The 24515-nt window shown below is 46.3% G+C and overlaps 1 protein-coding gene across 1 annotated transcript in view; it reads right to left on the bottom strand.

The window, feature by feature from the left end:
• The window catches only part of VSIG10L (V-set and immunoglobulin domain containing 10 like), a 42795-nt gene extending 20491 nt beyond the window's left edge, over positions 1 to 22304 (bottom strand). Inside the window, exons 1-2 of the mRNA XM_083753821.1 lie at positions 21874 to 22304; positions 7060 to 7389 (exon numbers count right to left, since the gene is read on the bottom strand). Coding sequence (XP_083609947.1) covers positions 7060 to 7389; positions 21874 to 21937 — 394 coding nt within the window. The 5' untranslated portion in view covers positions 21938 to 22304. The remainder of the gene's footprint in view (positions 1 to 7059; positions 7390 to 21873) is intronic.
• Positions 22305 to 24515: the final 2211 nt, after the last annotated feature.

Here is a 24515-nt window from a genome sequence, read left to right as displayed (position 1 = left end):
CTGCCCCATCTAGGCAGCCTAAGAGGGCAAATGAGGACACACACACACACCACTCAATACAAAGGTGATTTGCACATGCTACTTTATATGCACAGCTGCACATTTTGAAATGTTGATTTACATAGAAAGACAATGCACCTCCGCCAAAACGTTGACATCTGTGACCCAGTGACATGTGTGCCCGCACAGTCTAGGAGCTAAATATTGTTGGGCCACTCGGAAGCCATCTTTGTCTTGAGATCAGACTTGGGAGTTTTGGCAGCTCATCAATACGGGACTCCTTCTAAACAGAGGACTGCTCCATCACTCCCAGTCTGCCCTGGACAGGCTCCCACCTGCCTGCCTTCCTACTTCCAACCAGTCCAAGCGCTGGCCCTGCCTATCAAGCTTCCTCCTCCTTAGTCTCAGTTATGCCCCTTGTAGAACTCAGCAGCAGGAGGGATGGGGAACCAAACTGGGGTTTAGTTCTCTCTTCCTGTCTTGGGCTCTGGCGCCACCTACTGCTGGGCTCCTGGCCTTCCACTCCACAAGTCCCAAAGGGCACCAGCACCACTGGTGAAGCCTCTTTTACGTGGACTTGCAGGGCTTCCTCGCTCTTGGCTTTTGTCCCTGCAGCCCAAGGCTGGACTGGCAGCTTTGGCAGCCAAGGACCTTCTATATTTGGGCCAGTTTTTGCCACCGGGGCCTCTTCACTCTGCCTCAGTTTAATATAATAGAGTGAAATTGCTTCATTACGTGGAACAGGAGAAGAATGAAGAAGTAGCCCTGGCCTCACTTGGGAGAAGGGCAGTTAAGTCAGAGTCAGGCTGTTATTTTGCTTTTGTTTGTGCTTGGCTGATTTCTGAGTTAATCCGAGATGAGCATGGGAGAGCTTGCCCGTCTCTGATGCAGAAAACATGAAAACAAGTGTGCTGCTGGAAGAGCAGAGTCTTCGGAAACACACAAGAGCATCTGGGACACTGATCCCTGGTATGGGAAGTGAACTTCTGCAAGCATGCCCCTGTTTTCATACGATGAAACGCCGGAGGGCATGTTGAGGAAAACTCCACTGCTATGTGCACAGCCCTAGCACACCAGCGCATTGGGTGTCCCCGGGGTGCTGACATTGCAAGAGGAAGCAGGGCAACCTGCTTTCAGTGAGGTGTTGCCTTGTCGCTTGCGACGCTGCAGATGTAAGAGTTTCCATGGTCAGGGTTAAATAAACGTAAAGAGAGGGCAATCTGCGGACCAGAGCAGTCAGGATCCAGGGCAGCCGTGCCATTAGACAAAGGGAGGCAGCTGCCTCAGGCAGGCGATGGTGTGGGTGGCCAAAACAGCTGCAAGCCGTTTCTCTTTCTTTTTTATATATCTAATTTTTATTAAATTTTCTGCTTTACAATTTAAAATACTCATTTCGCATCCTTAAGATATCAGTGACTTCCCTTATTCTCTTTCCATGGTTCATTTTACATATCATAAATCCCCACATATTTTATAAAAACTATACCATTCAGTATTCCACTATTGCATCCATCAAAACTTGTTTACACTGTTGAATTTATCTTAATGCTGCCAGCGTTTTCAGCTGTATACAGTTATTTCCCATATATTCAAATAAATGTTTGCCAATCTTCTCTAAACGTATGTTCTTCTTGCTCTCTTATTCTATATGTTAGACTGCGAGTTGTGCATATTCTGTCTTTTTTTTTTGTATATCTTTTTTATTAAATTTCATTTTCAATACAACACAGAACAAAAACAATCCAACGAAGAAAACTCCAAAAAGGAAAAGAAAAGAAAAGAAAAAAAAACCAAACTATTACAACAAAATACACCGACTGACTTCCTTCCCTGCTGATTTCGGATTCCTAATTTTAAATAAACCTTCATTTTTAACGGCTGGTATTGGTTATTAGTTTATACATCGAAAGATTTATAACATACCTGCTATGGTTGGTAAGTTTCTATAAATGCCTTCAATATAGATCATAAATTTACTCCAATCATTCTTTAGCTTTGTATTTTTCTGATTTCTAATTCTTTGCGTCAATTTTGCCAACTCGACAAATTCGAATAATTTAGTTTGCCAGTCCCTCACTGTTGGTATATTTGTACTTTTCCAACTTTGCGCGAGTAACATTCTGGCCGCTGCTGTTGCATATTGGAATAGAGTTTTATCTTCTTTTTTAATTTCTTCTCCGATAATGCCTAATAAAAAGGCTTCTGGTTTTTTGGGGAATGTGTATCTAAAAATTTTTTTTAATTCGTTGTAAATCAGATTCCAAAATTTTTTGACTTCCTCACATCCCCACCACATATGTATGAAATTACCTTCTTTTAATCTGCATTTCCAGCAGGCCTTATTTCCAGTCTTATACATCTTACTTAATTTTTCTGGTGTAATATACCACCTGTATATCATCTTCGCTAGGTTTTCTCTGATTGCGGCGCTTGCTGTAAAGTTTAATCCCTCCTTCCATAGTTTTAACCATTTTTCATATTCTATATTATGCCCCAGATCAATCGCCCACTTGACCATAACCTCTTTAATTTCCTCATCTTTTGTATCCCATTCCAATAAAATGTCGTGCATTTTAGATAGTAACTTAGTTTTACTTTCGATTATTTCGATCTGGAACTTAGATTTCTTTTCATTCATTCCAATTTTTTTATCTCTTGTCCATATTGAATTTATTTGATGGTATTGGATCCAACCTGTTAATCTTCCTCTCAGCTCCTCATACGGTCTTAGTTTCCAGCTATCTTCAGATCTTATCAATAAATCCTCATATGTCAGTCTTTCCTCTTCCATATTTGTCTTTTTGGTTATTAAAATGTCAGTTGGGGACAGCCACCAAGGTGTTCTCCACTCTAACAACTTTTTATTTTTTTCCCCAAACTTCAAGCAATGGGCCCCTAATGATATGATTTGAGAACCCTTTATGGGCCCTCTCTTTGTTTGACCACAGGTAGGCGTGCCATCCAAACCTGTTGTCTGCCCCTTCCAAGTCCAGTAAGTCTGTATTTTCTAGGGTTATCCAGTCCTTAATCCAACATAGGCAGGAAGCCTCATAATATAATCTTAGATTTGGGACTCCAAAGCCTCCTCTCTCTTTTTTGTCCGTTAATAATTTAAATCTAATCCTCGGCCTTCTCCCCTGCCATATGAATCTTGAGAGAGTTCTCTGCCACTCCTTAAATATTTTAAGTCCTCTAATTACTGGGATGTTCTGGAATAAGAACAACATTTTTGGGAGAACAATCATTTTTATTGCCTCCATCCTACCCATCCATGAGATTTTAATTCTGCCCCAAACCTCTAAATTTTTTTAATTTCTTTCCATGTTGCCGAATAGTTGTCCTGGATTAAATTTATATTTTTTGGTGTAAGCCATATTCCTAAATATTTTATTTTTTTAGCCGCCTTAATTCCAAATTGTCTCTCTAATTCTTCTTTTTCATCACTACCCATATTCTTTATCAGCATTTTTGTCTTTAATCTGTTCAATTTAAAGCCGGATAACCTGCCGAATTCCTCTATTATCTCCAGCGCTTTGCTAATACTATCTTTAGGGTCCTCTAGGGATAAGACCAAGTCATCTGCGTAGGCTTTGAGTTTGTATTCTTTTCTTCCTACTTTGATCCCTTGGATCCCTGGAGACGATCTTATTTTACTCGCTAGTACTTCTAGTACCATGATGAATAGAAGCGGGGAGAGAGGACATCCCTGCCTTGTTCCTTTTTCGATTTTAAAAGTAGATGTTAAATTATTATTTATTACCAATTTGGCAGATTGGGCTGAATATATTGCCTCTATTCCTTTCATAAACTTGCCTTCTATCCCTGCCTTCTCTAAAGATTTTAGTAAGAACGTCCAGGAGACATTATCGAACGCCTTTTCCGCGTCTATAAAAATCAATACTGCTGGAACGACGTTGTTAACCTCCAAGTATTCAATTATATTTAAAATATGTCTCACGTTGTCTTTCAAGAATCTGTTTGGGAGAAATCCCGCCTGGTCTTTATGGACTAAATTTATTAAACACTTTTTCAACCTGTCAGCCATGATGTCAGCAAAAATTTTGTAGTCATTATTCAACAAGGATATCGGCCTATAGTTCTTTATATTCAATTTTTCCGTATCTGATTTAGGGATCAATGTTATATGTGCCTCCCTCCAAGACTCAGGTATGGTCCCTCCTCCTAAAATATTATTCATGGTAGCACAAAGCGTTGGTATCAATTGGTCTCCTAAAACTTTATAATATTTGGCCGAAAGGCCATCTGGTCCCGGTGCCTTACCCAATTTCATTTTTTTTATCGCTTTCTGAATTTCTTCTATTGTTATGGGTTTGTTTAGTTGAGATCTTTCTTCTTCTGTTACGGTCTTCCCTTTGCATTTCTCAAGATATTTTTCTATTTGGGTAGGATTTTCTTCTCCTTTCTTATATAACTCCTCATAGAATCTTAGGAAACTTTTTTGTATTCTTTTTGGGTCTTCTATCAATTCTTCATCTACCTTTATTCTATTTATCACATTTTGCTTTTGTCTTCTTCTCAATTGCCAGGCCAGTAATTTGCCCGATTTATTTGCTGATTCAAAATATTTTTGCTTCGTTAATTTAATTTTCCATTCAATCTCTTGATTTGTGACCATCGAGTATTGTGTTTGTAGTATTTTTATTGTTTGTAAGCTTTGTTCATCTTTCGGGTTTTCTATTAGTTTTTTCTCAGACTCCCTTAGTTGTCTGAGAATTTCCTCCTTCCTTTGCTCTCTTTTTTTCTTCTTATAGTTGTTTTGATGAATAAGAGTTGTGCATATTCTGTCAACTTAAGTTGCCATTCTTATTTAGTTGAGACCTTGCTCGTTTTCCATTTTGGGGCTAACAAAACACGGGCCACAGTTGCTGCATACATAAATAACCTTTTTTGACACCTGGGAATTTCAGTCTGAATTATCTCCAACAGAAAGGACTCTGGGTTTGGTTTTTTTTTTGGGGGGGGGGTACTTTTAAACATTTTTTTTCAATTCATTATGGATCATTTCCCAATACTCTTTTACCTCACAAGCCATTTCTCTTTCTTGCCACACAGCCTGTCTTGAGCTCCCTGATCTGGCCTTGCACTTCAGGTGCAACGGAAGGTGCAATCCCCTCGCCAGTGTTGAAGGAAACTTTTTGTGGGATATCTAAAACAAGGCAGTCAAAACCAACTACAGTGGTGCCCTGCAAGACGAATACCTCGCAAAACGAAAAACGCGCAAGACAAAAGGGTTTTTCGGTTTTTGTGTCTCTTCGCTAGATGAATTTCCCTATGGGCTTGCTTCGCAAGACGAAATGTCTTGCAAGTTCTTGCGAGTTTTTTTCCTTTTTCTTAAAGCCGCTAAGCTGCTAAGCCGTTAATAGCTGCTAAGCCGCTAAGCCGTTAATAGCTGCTAAGCCGCTAATAGCCGCTAATAGCCGTGCTTCGCAAGACGAAAAAACCGCAAGACAAAGAGACTCACGGAACGGATTAATTTCGTCTTGCGAGGCACCACTGTACTTCTGATTGCTAGAAAAGCACACACAGAGAGGAAGTTGGATCTCATAGGGTCTACAGAAAATTCTCCCCATGAGAGCCACGGCCACTGTGCCCAGCCAGGTAAAGGGGATCAATTTATATAATCTGGTCACTTCCCCGGCCTGCTCTCTCTCTGCCCTCTGTTATCGGATCGGATCTCTTCTCTTCGATGCTTCATCAATGACTAGGGATGTAGGACATGCACTTAGCTCGAGTCACAGCTCAGACCCTAATTCTAATCTAAACTATAATATAAGTATTAGCACTTTATGGAACTTTTACGGCTATCTAGAACTTCCGAAAACTGTATTGGAGAATCACTGGCAGCAGGAGCCATCCGTACTCCAGATACCAAGAAGTAATCAGTGTGCAGAACACGCAATCAAAGTGATGTGGGAACTTCACAGTGCTTGCAGCAGAAACAAAGGCAAACTGCAGCTTTGATTTATTCTAAGCAATAAGAAGTGTTGTGCATTGTACATTGTACAAACATTGAACAAGTATTAGAAAATTTGCAAGCTCTATTTCCCCCCCACATTATAATACATGCTATGCATATTACATATTATACAGTTACATATACAAAAATTGATTTATGGATTTAGGGGTGACGTTCCACCTCCCCCCCCCAAAAAAAAAAAGATTTGGAAATGACTGTTCATTCCTTTGTTTTCAGCCAAAAGTTCATTTAACTAAGCTACAGGAACATGAGTTTGTTAAAAAAAAAAGTTATAACCCTGGTGCCTAATGTGCTGTGATTAATAATAATCAGTGTTTTTTTTCTGGGGGGACACAGGGTTACGCATACCCCTAAACATTTTGTGAATCTAAGTTTGGCCTCATTGAGGGGCAGTATTTCAATATGAGTAGGAAAATGAGAGTACCCCAAAAAAATTTTAAGGGGAAAAATGCACTGATAATAATTTTAAGCCTGCCTCCTAACGAATCCCAGCACTTTTTTACAAGCTGTGTTTCCCAGGGTTCTTTGGCTGTCAAAGTGTCAAATAATCTTTGGCTGTCAAATAATCACTTGAAACAAGAACTTGTAAAGGTAAGGGGACCCCCGACTGTTAGATCCAGTCGTGGCCGACTCTGGGGTTGTGGCGCTCATCTCGCTTTACTGGCCGAGGGAGCCGGCGTACAGCTTCTGGGTCATGTGGCCAGCATGACTAAGCCACTTCTGGCGAACCAGAGCAGCGCACGGAAACGCCGTTTACCTTCCCGCCAGAGCGGTACCTATTTATCTACTTGCACTTTGATATGCTTTCAAACTGCTAGGCTGGCAGGAGCAGGGACCAAGCAACAGGAGCTCACCCCGTTGCAGGGATTCAAACTGACAACCTTCTGATCAGCAAGTCCTAGGCTCTGTGGTTTAACCCACGTCCCATCAAAGTGGTACAGTAGTGCTTTAAATATATGGTGAAGATGTGGCCAGACTTTGTGAGAGGCTGGAGCCAGAGACAGGAAAGTCACTTAAGCTACGGACTCGCCCATCCACAGTGGCAAAACACCAGTACTCACCGTACACCGTGACAGCGATGTTGCCTTTCTGTACCGCATTCCCTAGCGGGGAGATCTCCACCATGTAGATGCCAGAATCTGAGGTCGTCACGGCCGTGATACTGAGGTTCCCACTCCCAGGGAGCACACTGAACCGAGGATGGAATCTGTCTGCTACCACAACAGTGAAGTTGGGTCTCAAGGTTCCCATTGCTATGTTGGTTGCATTTTGCCTCCAGATAATGGTGGTTTGAGAGTGAGAGGCGGGTAAGGCAAATGGGACTGGGAGAGAAACGGAGTCCCCCACTATCACGGCCAGAGGAGATGAAGGCAGAGCAGGAAATAAGGGAACTGAAAATGAAGAGAGGGGAGAATGAGATTATTATATTTCTTTGCTAACGCTCGTGTGGTTCAGCGGCAATAATCACTTGAAACAAGAACTCGTATCCACACACAGAAAAGTTCTTCTACATCAGCCTTTCCCAGGTCTAGATGTTTTGCATTTTAACTCCTATCAGCCTCAGACATGGGAGATAAAAGTCTTTTTCTTCTCTTTTATCCCATTGCTGGAAAAAGACAATGGCCTTTTCGAGAGATGTGAAAGTACGGGCAGAGCTATCTGATTTGTTTCTTCTGCAAATGTCAAAGCAATTGTTGCCTTTGTGAGGACTGATCCTGCTGTGAGGACCAAGGAGAAAACTCAATGTAGTTGGCATTTTAATAAGAGACCACCTAATTTGCACTTCTCAAAGCAATGCAAGAACCAAAACACAACTATGTTTCGAAAATTGGCACTTGCCCAAATTTCGTGAACCAAGCAATGTGAACAAAAATGCATGGGGGGGGGGGAAGTGTGCATGAAAATGGATATATGGGTGGAAAGCACATCCAAAAATGTATTGTTTATTATGGGAAATAATTTGCAGAAAGGTGCATGTTGGTCAGAAGTGCATGCAAAATATGTGTTTGTTAGGAGAAATCTGTGTCAAAATACTGATGTCGCATAGACTTTTTAAAAAACCACAAACGGCTGCAGAAATTAGGAGAACTGCATTTAAGAGCTTATATACACATACGTTTTCTCTGTGCTTTCCAGAAAAAGCTTGTGCTTTCAAGCTCATGTCCAAGCACTCTTTTCTCTCTTTTTTGCTCTGGAACTTTCCCCACTAAATCCCACTGAAATGGCAATTCACAGAGAACCTATACAGCTTCGGCCCAGTATACCTGAAGGAGCGTCTCCACCCCCATGATTCTGCCCGGACACTGAGGTCCAGCTCCAGGGCCTTCTGGCAGTTCCCTCACTGCAAGAAGCAAAGCTACAGGGAAGCAGGCAGAGGTCCTTCTTGGTAGTGGCGCCCGCCCTGTGCAATGCCCTCCCATCAGATGTCAAAAAGATACACAACTACCTGACGTTTAGAAGACATCTGAAGGCAGCCCTGTTCAGGGAAGTTTTTAATGGGTGACATTTTAATATATTTTTAATCTTTGTTGGAAGCCGCCCAGAGTGGCTGGGGAAACCCAGCCAGATGGGCGGGGTACAAATAATTATTATTATAACCCAAATTGCCACTTTTTGCACTTCAGCTGTGAAGAGCAGGTTTTTGCAGGGAAAGCTCTGGTAAAAAAAAAAAAAAAGGAGAACCCAAAACACAGAGGTTTAAATTGCAGACCTGTGCCTGGAAAGAAGGGTCCAAGCGGTAAGTGTGGATAAGTTTGCAAAAATGAGAAGCGGAGAGAAACTGAAACGGATGGATTATGTCCGGGGCTCTCTTTTTTCAGCAGGAACTCACCGGAAATGAATTGCCAATACAGTGGACGCTCGGGTCGTGAACGTGATCTGTGCGGGATGCACGTTCACAACCCACAGCGTTCACAACCCGCAGCGGTGCGTCTGCGCACACGCAGGTTGTGATTTGGTGCTTCTGTGCATGCGTGACTGCTGAAACCCAGAAGTAACCCGTTCCGGTACTTCCAGGTTTCGGCGGTCCGTAACCCATAAAAACACAACCTGAAGCCTCTGTAACCCGAGGTATGATGTGTATAAGAGAAAAAGGGAGGCATTCATGGTGAGTTGCAGAACCTCTTTTTCTAGAAAAATAGCGCTGAATTTGTCCATTCCTCCCCTGGTGTCAGCCTTTATTTTTCACAGGTTTTGTAGGATTTGCGTTTCAAAAACCTGCCAAACCTGTTTGCATGGAGACAACAACAGGATGAAAGGAACTGACGTGTACACTGTATAGAAAATTATGCTTCTCTCACAGAACCTTCAACAACTCACTTTCTCCGTAAAAACAACTATTGCCTACATTAAGACTCTGTTTCTAATTAGTGCTAATTAATGCTACATAGCCATGAACAACAATACTAAAGCTCAGTCCCAAAGCTTGCCAGCAGCTACTTTAAATTTGTATACATTTAAATAAATTCAAAATCCGGTTAAATAATGTAACTTTATAGGGAAGGCCTGTTGTAATGGGCCCCTTCCTGGAACAGGCAGAGACTGTGAGATATCCTGCATGTCATTCACTCAGACTGTAATAGGGACACATTTATTCATTTGTTAAAGGCATTGATACCACACCCTTTAGCCAAAAAGGCTCCAGAGCAGCTTACAAATATAAAAAATAATAGTAGTAAGAAAGACCTTGCCCTCAGACTTACAACTAAAAAAGAAGAAGAGGTGGCACAGCACATGAGGAAAAGGGAATGGAAGGGAGAAGGGAAAAAAGCAAGATCAAGCCTTAAAGGGACATCTTGAAATCTTTTAGAAGGGGAAGAAATGGAGGTAGTGAGAGATTTTAGTTTCTTGGGCTCCATGATCACTGCAGATGGTGACAGCAGTCACGAAATTAAAAGACGCTTGCTTCTTGGGAGAAAAGCAATGACAAACCTAGTCAGCATCTTAAAAAGCAGAGACATCACCTTGCCAACAAAGGTCCGTATAGTTAAAGCTATGGTTTTCCCAGTAGTGATGTATGGAAGTGAGAGCTGGACCATAAAGAAGGCTGATCGCCAAAGAATTGATGCTTTTGAATTATGGTGCTGGAGGAGACTCTTGAGAGTCCCATGGACTGCAAGAAGATCAAACCTATCCATTCTTAAGGAAATCAGCCCTGAGTTCTCACTGGAAGGACAGATCCTGAAGCTGAGGCTCCAATACTTTGGCCCACCTCATGAGAAGAGAAGACTCCCTGGAAAAGACCCTGATGTTGGGAAAGATGGAGGGCACAAGGAGAAGGGGACGACAGAGGACGATATGGTTGGACAGTGTTCTCGAAGCCACCAGCATGAGTTTGACCAAACTGTGGGAGGCAGTGGAAGACAGGAGTGCCTGGCATGCTCTGGTCCATGGGGTCACAAAGAGTCGGACACGACTAAATGACAACAAAAACAACAACCGGTAACTCTTCCTGTGCACAGATTCTGGCTGTCTTGGATAGCAGCAATCTTCTGGGAGCCCTCTTCACCACCAACCCTGAATAGATCTGGGAGCCGAGCTGTTGACACAGTCTGAACCAGGCAGGCAGGGCTGCTCCTGCCACACAGCTTCTCCCTGCCGGACAGCAGAATGGGAGGCCAGTGAATTCACCAGCAGCTCACAAGCTCTGGCCTTGGCCTCCATTTTTCCACACAGCTGCCCTGACAGGCGTTTATCTGCATCCAGACAAAGAGCCCTGCCTGATGCATTTAGCTTATATCAGTGACCTGCATGCCATGAAACCTGCTCCAGTCCTGTCATTTCCCCCAATCTGCTCCGGAGGCCACACCAAGGAAAGCACAGGGGGTCGGATCCAGAGCAGGAGGGCCTGCCGAGAGCCGCCGCCGAGTGTCGGAACAAACAGATCAGGCCCCTGCTAAAATCGGAGGACATTTCACAGTTCTGATCCCCAGCATAGGCTCACAAATACTAGCCTGGCCCTTTTTGCATTCAAGAAACAACCAGAGGGAGTGTTCCTTGGATGAGACTTAGAGAAGCACTACAAGAGCCATGGGACATGGGTGGCACTGTGGTTTAAACCACAGAGCCCAGGGCTTGCCGATCAGAAGGTCGGTGGTTCAAATCCCTGTGACGGGGTGAGCTCCCACTGCTCGGTCCCAGCTCCTGCCAACCTAGCAGTTCAAAAGTATACTAGTGCGAGTAGATAAATAGGTACCACTCCGGCGGGAAGGTAAACGCCATTTCCATGCGCTGCTCTGGTTCGCCAGAAGCGGCTTAGTCATGCTGGCCACATGACCTGGGCGCTGTACACCGGCTCCCTTGGCCAGTAAAGCTAGATGAGTGCTGCAACCCCAGAGTCGTGCGCAACTAGACCTAACGGTCAGGGGTCCCTTTACCTTTAGCTTTACAAGAACCACAGAGGCACAGCACGCATGTTGTCATCATCCGATTTTGGACTACAACTCCCATCATCCTCAACCGCTGGCCGCACTGGCTGAGAACGGTGGAAGTTGTAGTCCAAAACATCTGGTCTATGTGTGTTTGTGTGTTGGAAGTACAACAGTGGGGATCATCCCATTGGGAACTTACAGGTTAATTCGGTTCAAGCCTGGATAATTATTATTATTATTATTATTATTATTATTATTATTATTATTATTATTATTTATTATTTATACCCCGCCCATCTGGCTGAGTTTCCCCAGCCACTCTGGGCGGCTCCCAATCAGTGTTAAAAACAGTACAGCATTACATATTAAAAACTTCCCTGAACAGGGCTGCCTTAAGATGTCTTCTGAATGTCAGGTAATTCTTTATCTCTTTGACATCTGATGGGAGGGCGTTCCACAGGGCGGGCGCCACTACCGAGAAGGCCCTCTGTCTGGTTCCCTGTAGCCTCACTTCTCGCAATTAGGGAACCGCCAGAAGGCCCTCGGCGCTGGATCTCAGTGTCCGGGCTGAACGATGGGGGTGGAGACGCTCCTTCAGGTATACAGGACCGAGGCCGTTTAGGGCTTTAAAGGTCAGCACCAACACTTTGAATCGTGCTCGGGTCTTAGCCTGCGTACCAGGTGGAGCTGGTAGACAGCTGCCCTGGACACAGAGTTAACCTGCGCCTCCATGGACAGCTGTGAGTCCAAAATGACTCCCAGGCTGCGCACCTGGTCCTTCAGGGGCACAGTTACCCCATTCAGGACCAGGGAATCATCCACACCTGCCCGCCTCCTGTCCCCCAAAAACAGTACTTCTGTCTTGTCAGGATTCAACCTCAATCTGTTAGCCACCATCCAACCTCCAACCGCCTCCAGGCACTCACACAGGACCTTCACCGCCTTCACTGGTTCTGATTTAAAGGAGAGGTAGAGCTGGGTGTCATCTGCATACTGATGAACACCCAGTCCAAACCCCCTGATGATCTCTCCCAGCGGCTTCATATAGATATTAAAAAGCATGGGGGAGAGGACAGAACCCTGAGGCACCCCACAAGTGAGAGCCCAGGGGTCTGAACACTCACCCCCCACCACCACTTTCTGGACACGGCCCAGGAGGAAGGAGCGGAACCACTGTATGACAGTGCACCCAGCTCCCAGCCCCTCTAGACGGTCCAGAAGGATGTTATGGTCGATGGTGTCAAAGGCCGCTGAGAGATCCAGCAGAACTAGGAAACAGCTCTCACCTTTGTCCCTAGCCCGCCGGAGATCATCAACCAGCGCGACCAAGGCAGTTTCAGTCCCATGGTGAGGCCTGAATCCCGATTGGAAGGGATCCAAATGGTCCGTTTCCTCCAGGCGTGCTTGGAGTTGTTCAGCAACCACCCGCTCAATCACCTTGCCCAAGAATGGCAGATTTGAGACTGGGCGATAGTTGGCCAAATTGGCCGGGTCTAAAGATGTTTTTTTAAGAAGCGGTTTAATGACCGCCTCTTTCAGCGGGTCTGGGAAGGCTCCCTCACAGAGGGAAGCATTCACCACCCCGCAAAGCCCATCGCCCAGCCCTTCCCGGCTCGCTTTTATCAGCCAGGATGGGCAAGGATCAAGGAGACAGGTGGTCGGTTTCACTCGTCCAAGCAGCCTGTCCACATCCTCGGAGGTAACAGATTGGAATTGATCCCATATAACAGGACCAAACAGAACTCTAGCACTCTCCCGCCCTGGCCCTGCTCCCACTGTGGAGTCTACCTCCTTCTGAATCTGAGCGATTTTATCTGCAAAAAACTTTGCAAAAGCATTGCAGGAGATCTTGGGGTCCCTACCAGGCCCCGGTGGTACAGGTGGTTCCGATAAACTGCGAACCACCTGAAAAAGTCTCCTGCTGCTGTTTTCTGCAGATGCAATGGAGGCGGCGAAGAAGGCCCTCTTTGCCATCGCCATTGCCACTTGGTAGGCTCGACGTTGAGCTCTAACCTGTGTCCAGTCTGATTCAGAATGAGTTTTCCGCCACCGGCGCTCTAGCCGTCTCAACGATTGTTTCATCACCCTCAGCTCCGGGGAAAACCACGGGGCTGTCCGGGCTCCATGCAATCAGAGAGGGCGCTTCGGAGCCAGACAGTCAATAGCCCTGGTTAACTCCGCATTCCAGTGTGCCACCAGGGAATCAGCTGAAAGGCCATCAACTTGGGATAAAGCATCCCCTACCACTCTCTGGAAGCCAATTGGATCCATTAAGTGGCAGGGGCGGACCATCCGAATTGGTCCCACCTCCCTGCGGAGGGGAAGGGTTGCGGAGAAGTCCAGTTGCACCAGGAAGTGATCTGACCATGGCACTTCTTTTGTTTCGCTTTTAGTTAATGTCAGATCACCAACATCCGTAGAGGTAAACACCAAGTCTAAGGCATGTCCGTGGCTATGAGTTGGGCCAGACTTATTCAGGGACAGCCCCATGGAGGCCATGCTTTCCACGAAGTCCCGAGCGGCCCCTTGTAAGGTCGTGTCGGCATGGATGTTAAAATCCCCCAGGAAAACCAAGCTAGGTGTCTCCAGGAGCATATCCGCCACGACCTGAAGCAGCTCGGGCAGGGAATCCTTGGTGCAGCGGGGAGGTCGGTACACCAGTAGGAATCCTGTACTGCCCCTATTGCCCAACTTCCAGAACATGCACTCAGAAAACTGGGTCTTCCCAATAGGACGCCTGGTGCAGACTAATGACTTCCTAAAAATCACTGCAACCCACTGGATGATGTTGGCATCTTGACTTTCCCTGCCCTCCCCACCTTAGGCTGATAATGTGGGATATGAGGCAGCAAACAACGCCGCCTCTCGATATTCAAGCCCTTCCTCTTTTCATTTCCTTCCACAAGCCCTTTTATTGTCTGTCAACACTACCGAGATGAGAGAGAGAGAGGCAACGCGCTTGGATTTATTTGCCCAGTCTAATCCGGCCCCTTCCCCTCCATCTCCGGCTCTTTGAAACCATCCATATAACAAACCCCAAGCCGGCGGGGCCTGCAGGTCTGAGCCCTTGTAAATTAAAAGCCGAACAACAGCATCGGCCACATGCCAGGGGCTGCATTAGCGGGAGCTGAGTGAGGAGAGCCGGGAGGCAGCGGGGGACGACGACAGGGGAAGATGGATGAAAATTGGCTCAGTGGGAGCCCAGCAGCCACCACAAGCTGTAATGGATGGGCCGGCTCCCTGTGGGGAAAGAGAGCGGGGCATGGATGGGAGAAGGCCATAAATCTAACAGGAGGGGGTGGGTAGGGTGGGCATCGAGGTTCCTATGTGCTGGGCCGTCCTTTAAGGAGGCAGCGGGGGGCTGATGTGAAGGTAGCCATCTTTCCCCCCTTTCTTTTCCGCTTAACAACACAGAAGGACCCCGGGAATTTTCACAGCGGCATGCCAGGCAGAAACTAATAGGGGAAGCTTGGCCTGGGATGAAGATGCACCGATGAGATTTCTGCCTGTCAGGCAGTCCCTGAAGGCCCCCGGCCGTCTCATTTCCAACACTGAGGGCTGGTTCCTCGAGGCGGAAAGGACTGGCAGCTTCACCGCTACCACTTAATGGGTATTTGACCCCGTGCTTGTATTCCATAACCCAGGGGTAGCCTTCCAGGGGTTTTGAATGACAGTTCTCATCATTCCCAGCCAACATGGCCAAGAGTCACAGAGGATGGGAGTCGCAGGCCATAATATCTAGAGAACGCCACACTGGCGACCTCTGTTACCGCTGTTTTTAAAGGCTAGGCTTCGGCAGAGGAGATATGACAGTCTTCAGATATCTAAAGGGCTGTCACAAGGAGGACGGAGCAAGCTTGTTTTCTCCAGCTCCAGAGGGTAGGACTCGAACCAATGGCTGCCGTTTACAAGAAAGGAGATTCTGGCTAAACATCAGGAAGAACTTGCTGGCAGTAAGTTGACAGTGGGAAGGTGTCCCTCGGAAGGTGGCAGACTCAGAAGGTTTTTAAGCAGAGGTTGGATGGTCATCTGTCATGGATGCTCTAGCTGAGATTCCTGCATTGCAGGGGGTTGGGCTAGATGGCCCTTAGGTTCCCCTCCAAACTCTAGGATTCTAGGATTCCTATCAGCCCAGAAAGCACAGCTGTCAGAAACATCTGGAGAGTACTGAATCAGAGAAGGCTGATGTACGTATGAATAAAGAAGTCCAATGCAAACTTATTAATACCAGTGCTGAGTATTACTGTGTGTTAGTGTGTGTGTGTGTGTGTGTGTGTGTGTGTGTGTGTGTGTGATAGCTGTCAACTTTTCCCTTTTCTTGTGAGGAATCCTATTCGGAATAAGGGAATTTCCCTTTTAAAAAGCAAAACATTGACAGCTATGGTGTGTGTGTGTGCTTTGATAAAGAGGGATGTGAGTGCCAGCACAAAATGGCTTCCATGGACAGCAAAAAGAGGCTATGGTGCCATCACAAAAAAGGGTGTGTGTGACAAAGATTATATTTCTTAGTTGCTTTTCTCAGTGACTTACAAAGCAACTTACATTAAAGCCAACTGACAACAAAAACTGAAAAACACAAATATAAAGATAATAGGGCCAGAGCCTAGGCAGAGGAAAAGAAAGTTGGTACCAAGTATGCCTCCTGGGGAGAGTATTCAGCAAGTGTGGGGCTACCACTGAAAAGGCCTTCCTTGTGTTGCCGCTCTCCGAAGCTCCCATGGAGGGGGTACACGAAGAAGGGACTTAAGATGATGATTGCAGGGTCCGGGTCGGTTCATATGAGGAAAGACAGTCCTTGAGGTCTTGCGGTCCTGAACCACACAAGGCTTTATAGGTCAAAACAATCACTCTGAATTGAGCCCAGAAGCAAGTTTGTTTCACTGTTGTGGTCATTGTGACGGCCATGTTGCCAAAACAGGACTGGAACCAAATGAGAGGGAGGCATGAGTATGCTTGGGGGAAGCCCAACGTTTGCAAAAGTCTAGGAGGGGAATCTATGGGGCAGGACACCTAAGGGGGTTCAAATTAACAGTGCCACGAAAGCCACAAAACAGTCCAGTGAGAACGGAGCAGCTCCTCCAAGTGTCCCTATTTTCCAGGGACAGTCCCGGATTCACAGAAGCTGTCCTGATTTCTGAATTGATCCCAGAATGTCCTGGTTTTCCTTAGGACGTGCCTATTTTCATCGGAGAAATGTTGGTGGGTATGAGTCAGTAGCCATGGAATGCTGAGTATCCAAGGTTTTGGGTTGGGGGGGCGGTGTTCTTTGCTGGGTAGGGGAGACATGGAGTACAGTGGTACCTTGGGTTACATACGCTTCAGGTTACAGACTCCATTAACCCAGAAATAGTATCTCAGGTTAAGAACTTTGCTTCAGGATGAGAACAGAAATCATGCTCCAGTGGCACGGTGGCAGTGGGATGCCCCATTAGTTAAAGTGGTACCTCAGGTTAAGAACAGTTTCAGGTTAAGAACAGACCTCCGGAACGAATTAAGTACTTAACCTGAGGTACCACTGTATTATGAAAAAGGCATGGCAGGCTATCCGGAACACTGAACAGGAATAGACTTTTCAAGGCCCCTCGCTTGCATTAGCTCAGTAATCTTGGCTCCCGTAGGGCTGGTCAGTACAATTATGCCCCACACAACAGACAAGGTCACTGAGAGGCAAAGACCGAAACCAGCCGCTGGTTCGAGGTCACTTCACGGCTGAGGTAGATCCTGAGTGAGCAAGACACATTCCCAAGCTCACCCCTCTTGCAGCTTGATCCTCCACATTATTTGGACATAATATATCCCTGGGTCCACAATGCGACTTACTCCCAAAGAAGGGGGATTGCATCCTTTGCCGCTTTTCTCTAAAGACGGCTTTGCTGTCTTATCGCCAAGGACAACAAAAGGTGGATCACAAAGACGTTCTTTGGGTTGCAGTGGGGCATTATTCATCGGCAATTGTGCCGGAGGCTCAGGGCCGCGAACCCGGCTTCACAGCACAGAACGGGAAGGTCTGAAGGGGGCTCGTAAGTGTGATCTAGCGAGCGTGCTTACAAGCCCTCTCCAACCTCGCCACCGAAAGCAGCAAGGTTAAGTGGGGACAGGGCAGGCTCAGCACACCCAGCCTCGCACTTTCAGCATGATTAGAGATTAATAACGCTCACATTGGGGAGGGGGGGAATGGAAGCAACCTTGACATACGCCTGCAAATGTTGACCAGGAAAGTACGAGTCATGGCCTACTACAGGGCTAAGGAACCTGCATTCTGCAACACTCTGTGGTCCTCCAGTGCTTTCGGACCCCTAACACCCACAGAGTACAGTGGTACCTCGGTTTAAGTACTTAATTCGTTCTGGAGGTCCGTTCTTAACCTGAAACTGTTCTTAACCTGAAGCACCACTTTAGCTAATGGGGCCTCCTGCTGCCGCCGCACCGCCAGAATACGATTTCTATTCTCATCCTGAAGCAAAGTTCTTAAGCCGAGGTACTATTTCTGGGTTAGCGGAGTCTGTAACCTGAAGCGTATGTAACCTGAGGTACCACTGTATGGCCAATCCTGAGGGAATGAGAAGAGTTGTGTTCCAGCAGCATCTCAAGGGAGGAAGTTTTCTACTCCGAAAGGCCTTCTGCCCTAGCATTCCCTCAGATCACTCTGCAGGAATGTCAAGGAAGGTGTGCTGTTGTCGTTTTGAAAGTACAGTGGTCACTTGGGTTGCGAACGTGATCCATGCAGGATGCACGTTCGCAACCCGCAGCATTCCCAACATGCGCGGGTTGTGATTCGGCAATTTAGCGCTTCTGCGCATGAGTGACGGCCGAAACCCGGAAGTAACCCGTTCCGGTACTTCCGGGTTTCGGCGGTCCGCAACCCAAAAAAACGCAACTTGAAGCGTCTATAACCCGAGGTATGGCTGTATTTCCACTGAATGTTATCCGTATGGCCCAAATAACCAAACAGAACTTCATGAGGCAAACACAAAGAAATGGAACTGAACTGAACCAAGGTTAGCATGGGATGTTACCAGTGCTCCCCCCCCCCTAAAAGAATGTTTAGGGGTACTCTCATTTTCCTACTCATATTGAAATACTGTCGCTCAATGAGGCCAAACTTAGATTCACAAAATATTTAGGGGTATGCATCGTCGTCACCCCCCCCCCCAAAGAAAGCACTGGATGTTACAGTCACAAAGAAAAAATGAGAAGGCTGGTTATCCGGATATTTGCGGTAAGATAGAAGAGGTGTTTTGCACATGACTCACAAGATACGCAGAAATATAACTGAAACCATCAGAGACGCAAGGAGTGCCAAAATTATAGAGGTTCTACACTACATCAAGAATTTTGTTTTGTTTTGTTTTTTAAATGATAAGAGGTTAACTTATCCCAAATTTATTGAGAGACATGTGGAAGGGACAAATGTAACTTTTCTTTTCTTTTAATGCATTCTATAAAATCCCATTAAACGGAGACAAAAGAGGTTAACTTTGCTTTTCCTTTCCAAGAATGGGTGTGTGTCTTTCTCAGCAAGGGAGTCATAGGCAGCGCAAAGCGGTTTCTGGAGAGGTCTGAGACCTTTTCAGCCCAATTTCAAACACAATGACCTTTTCTCAACAATAGCAGACACCCCAAACCTGATCTAAATGATCTGAGTTCTGCCAGCAACTCTAAAGCTTCTCTCCACCACCCCCCACAAAAAAATACACTATAACTGCATCTTGTGCATCTTATAGAGCGAAAAATATGGTAGTTGGTTTATTTGGGGTTAAACAAAACAAAACCCTGAGGTGCTGATTCTCATATATTGATGAGTGTTGTGAGTGTCAGCAGAGGAGAGGAGAGGAAAGGAGAGGAGAGGAAAGGAAAGGAAAGGAAAGGAAAGGAAGAAGAGGTGCTGTAACTCCAATGAGTACCCTTGCAAAAAAAAGCTCATATTATACCACCGAAAAGCATATTGGGAACTGTAGTTCGTTAAGGATGCTAAGACTTGTTATGAGACCTCACTGAGCTGAAACTCCCAGAGTTCCCTGAGAAGAGGGATTGTTACACCACTCTTAGAATAGGGCTCTTCTAACAGCCCCCACCAACTTTCCCAGACTACAGTTCCCAAGATTCTTTGGTGCAAACAGGGTCTTAGCCAGGGCCAAGTGTGATGCAATCGCTTGGAGGTGGACTAGGGAGACCTGGGATCAAAGGCCCTCCCATTAAGTTCACCAGCTGGACCATGAGGCAATTCGCTCCTGCTCTCTGCCACCAACTCCATCAGTTGGTTGCAGACATAATAAAATTGGCGCAACCCTCAAAGAGGAAGAATGGGAGGCAAACGTGATATGCACAATTATTTGTCCACCCAGTTTCGCATAACATTTGAAACCAGAGTGACCGCAGGCGGCAGCCCGCTATTTGAAGGACAGTCCTCTGTTTTTTGAGGGAGCGCCCATTACAAGAACAGTTTATAAAAGCAAAAGAATCCGAAGAAACAAGTTGCCCACCTACTTTTTAATGTTTGACATTTTATTATGTTTGTTTTTTTAAGGGAAGCCACACAGAGTGGCTGGGGTAGTAGTAGTAGTAATAATAATAATAATAATAATAATAATAATAATAATGATAATAATAATAATACTGAGCACCAGGACCCAGCAAGTACACAGGTCATCTGTTCACAGAATCTCCCCCACCATGGCGAGATCTATTTCTATTCAAGTCCTAGTAATTATTCGCTGATTGGCATATCTCCAAACATATTCACATATGCAAATCGGTGTCCTATTTAGTCCTCGTTCTCTCTCTCTCTCTCTTTTGGCAACACGTTTCGTCTTTCCTGGCAATGTATGAAGCGGGCCTCCCCATTTGAGACGGCAGCTAAAGGGTTCGGATGGCCGTCGCGCAAACAGTTGCAAGCAGAAATCTTTTAAACTCCGGCATTTCTTAATTAGGGGAAAACATTAGAGATACAATTACGAATCCTGAAAAGTCAGCAAGGTTTTTCATTTTCCCTAAACTCGGTTTCTTCCTCAAGGCAGGTTATTATTAGGCTGCGGATTCAAGGCTGCTGGCAAGAGAGCTTTGGGGCAGCCATCTCCCTTTCTGATTGCAACTGTTAATACAGGCCTAGAAGCATCGCCTGTAATAGGAGGGACTACAATTGAGGAGTGAGGGGGGGAAGGGGGCAGACAAGGTCTTTTTTTTCATTACCGCAGGCCTGCATGGCCCATCAAGTTCAATGCAGCTCACCAGGACATGCTAAGGCTCTGGTTTTCGCTATTTAACAAGAGACTGCAAAAGATGATTGGGATGGGAAGCTAATATCAGGTCCAAGTTTGGGCTGATGTCCATTGCAGCTGGTAGGGCAGAAAGCAGGGTGGGGGTGGGGTGGGGGTGGAGGCTAGGCAGAGTCAAAGCCAGGAACAGGGAGAGTCAGTTAATTCTAGCATTGCCCCAAACTCCTTCCTTGACTAATACCACAAAGGCAACACGGAGACTAAGGCTGCATTCACAGTACACATTTAAAGAACTGTAACGCCACTTTGAAAATAATCTGGGAGTTGTAGTTTGTTCACGGTGCTGAGAGATGCCTATTCCCTTCCCAGAGCTACAGTTCCCAGAATGGTTTAACAATTAATTCTGTTTTTCGGAGGGAACTCTGGGAATTGTAGCTGCAGGAGGGGGACAGAGGGTCTCTTGACAACTCCCAGCACCCTAAACAAACTGCAGCTCCCATGTTTCTTTGCGGGGGAGGGGGGAGGGAATCTACTAATGTTTAAAGTGGTATCATCATGTTTTAAATGTACAGTGGTACCTCAGGTTACAGGTGCTTCAGGTTACAGACTCCGCTAACTCAGAAATAGTACCTTGGGTTAAGAACTTTGCTTCAGGATGAGAACAGAAATTGTGTGGCGGCGGCGTGACGGCAGCAGGAGGCCCCATTAGCTAAAGTGGTACCTCAGGTTAAGAACAGTTTCAGATTAAGAACAGGCCTCCAGAACGAATTAAGTTCTTAACCTGAGGTACCACTGTATGGTGCAAATGTGGCCTTGGGGGGCAAGGAAGATGCAACAGCCTGCAGGTGGCACGTGGGGTGGCTTGCCGAAGGGAGAAACTGTGTGCCCCTGCTTGCCCTAGATACAATCTGAAAGGCCACATTTGGCTTGGTGGACCCAGCAAAAGGTGCACAGGGCAGGTTTAATGGACACACAGCACGGAAAGCCTTTCAAGCCAATTCTCCTTCTGCAGTGCTGCCACAAGAGAACAGGAGTCGGGCTTGGGAGAATGCTTCCTTTCCCTGCAAACATTCAAAAGAGCAACAACGGCAGAGGCTCGCTGTAAGTGGAACGTGTCAGCATTCTCTTTTATGGACTGTGAGGAAGGAGGAACTGCACCTTTTGATATTCAGCCAGCTTCTCTGGACAGACACGCTCCCCCACCCCTTCCCTAATACAGCTCAAATTCTCCCAGGTATCGATAAGATCAAACTTGGAAGGAGGAAATAAACCCCGGAGCAAATTGACTCACCCAGCAGCGAGAGAAGCCAGCCGGTCAAGGTAGGAGAGAGACAGGTGCCATGCCAGGGAGCCATGCCAGGCTGGCTCACCAGGGCAAGGCGGAGGTGCAAGCTGGGACACTCGGATCTACAAAAGACTCTCTCCCCCCTGAGAGCCAGAGGCGAGGGGAGGGCCTTATGGCGTTGGCCGGAAGGCAGGTGTCACCAGGTAGAGCGGAAGGAGGCGGCAAGGCCCAGGAAGAGACCTGATCCTCCCCTGCCCTCAGGGAAGGGATGACAAAAGCATCTCAGATATTCAGGGAAACCTGTTGAGCTGTCGCAGGTGGGGAGGAGCGCTGCGTGCCAAAGAATCGCACAGCCGAGTTGCCAGGGGGTTCGCAAGCGAGGTTTGGAGTGGTTTGGAGCAGGCACAGGCTGGGGGAGTTATGCGGGGAATGTCTCTGCCAAGGAGCAAACTCCTTGCTCTCTGAATCATGCGATACTCTTGCCAAATTAAAACTGAAGGAACACTGCAGAATGCAAACAAAACAAAACAAAACAAAAAAACCAACCGAACCCCCCGGGGGGGGGGGGGAGAGAATAGAAGAGGTGCCCACTTTCAGCATTTCTGCAAGGGTTGCCACTGCTTTTCGGATGTGCACGCATGGCGATCGAACGATCTCTCATCACATCCGACCCAGGAGTGCAAGAGAATTATCCGTGCCGGGCAATAGCTTGAGGGGAACGGAGACAGGGCAGAACAGGGACTCATTCAGAGACACAGCAGCCAGGTTGAATGCAGGGCCTGAAATGTAAGGTGCAACTACAACAGCTCTTGCAGGTGACCTTCCAGCGTCTGCTTAAAGACCTTCGGCAAAGGAAAGAGCAAGGCAGACACTTCTGCTGTCAAACAGCTCTTACTGTTAAAATGTTAACCAAAATCTACATCCCTCAAATTCCTACTTCATCTTCTGTGCAAAAAGCCCACCAGGTATTTGAAGATGGCCATCACGTCTCCACTGAGTTTTCCCTTTGCCATTTGATCTTTTCCTTTGACCAGGATTTCAGCTTTAAAGCACACCTGTAGTAGCATCAAGCCAAGAGCCCTCCCTCCAAAACACAAGCTTGGACCCCCACCGCTGACGCCATGCATCGCCTGCAGAACCAGTTATTCACATCAGGCTCCACCCAGCTATTAGCGGCCAGCATGTATATTAAACAGGGTTACACACAACTCCGTGGCCCAGTTCTGCAAAACAGGCCTGAGGCAAGTTTTCTCTCTTTAGCCAAGGAATGGGGTGGGAGGAGTTTGGAGACTGGGCTGCAGTGAAGGGAACAACACAAAACTGCTTTGACTGTGGCAGAACCCAACACAGAAGGCCAGGGATGCTGTTTGATTCTTGGAGGCACCAGGGCCAAGTCATCTTCCAAAGCAGAGAAGCTGTTTGGGTCTGGAGTTCATGAAGGAATTGATGTTCACTGGCAAGTCTGAAAGGAAAAGTTCTTGTATCAAACTGTCCATGCCCAATTTTTTTTGCAAAATTTCTCAAAGCAGCTAAGACAGTGTTACTAAAACTAGGGAGGGACATAACCTGCTCCTACCCCCAAAAGCACACAAATGCACACACACGGCTGTTCTTCTGTTTGGTGCTCTCGTTCCTAAAAAGCAGAAACTGGTTCTTCAAGATAGACATCCTAAAATAGCCAGGGCTGAGCTGTTCATCAGGCGCTGGGAAGAGAAAAACGGTGCTGGGTTGGGTGGGGGGTGGTTAGAGGGAGAGGGAGAAGAAAAGGAGCATGGCTGATGGAAAAGAAAAAGTGGAGACACAGTATACTAAGATTCTGTGGGAGCACAGAAAAATTGAAAATGTGGTACTGTGGCCCAAAAATCTTGGAGCAGTGACTTTTGGACGGCTGCCCGTTCTGTGAAATAGCATTCCAGCTGATGACAGGCACTCCCTATCCGCACTTGCCGGAAAAAGTTAAATATTTTTGTTTGGACGGGCTTTGCCAGCTGTATAAATGGAACTTTACAACAAGTGTCTACTTGTTAAGATTTTTAGTCTCGTCTTAAATATATTTATTTTTTTGGTGTCTTTCACTGTTTTCGATCCTCTTATGTGTAAATTGCCTTGAGGCAGTGGCTTAGAAGGCAACATGAAAACAAACAATAGAATCTGCTCTAACATTTTAGGGAAAGAAGAGTTTCTAGTCCATATGACTGTGAATATGTCCCGGAAAACCCATAGGCAATGCCTGCTGAAACCATAGAAGGGGCAACTGGGTGAACTTTCCAGGAGTGGGGGCACAGGCCTCCCTGCCTGCCCCCCCCTCTACCCCATGCCTAGCAAATTCAAACTATGAAAAAAATGGAAGCATGCCAAATTATCAACTCTTACAAATTTGCATTATTTATATGGGATTAAATAATAATGATAAATAGAAGAGTTTATGTAGTCCTGGCAGTGACCTGCTTCGTGGGGTTATCGGGTGAACCAAAATCTCTCTTTGTAACTGAACTCGTCTTTTGATCCAAGACGAATCCCACGGCAGCTTATGTTAAATACTATAAAAAATGGAGGCTCTTTGATCCCCTACAACTAGTAGCATTGGTCTCGGTGCAGCCTCTGCCGCTGCTGCTCCCAACCCGTCTCAGCCCCTGGCAACTACTGGC

The sequence above is a fragment of the Podarcis gaigeae genome, assembly GCF_964106915.1.
Source record: "Podarcis gaigeae genome assembly, chromosome: 8".
Classification (NCBI taxonomy): domain Eukaryota; kingdom Metazoa; phylum Chordata; class Lepidosauria; order Squamata; family Lacertidae; genus Podarcis; species Podarcis gaigeae.
This window is presented reverse-complemented; position numbering and strand designations above follow the sequence as displayed.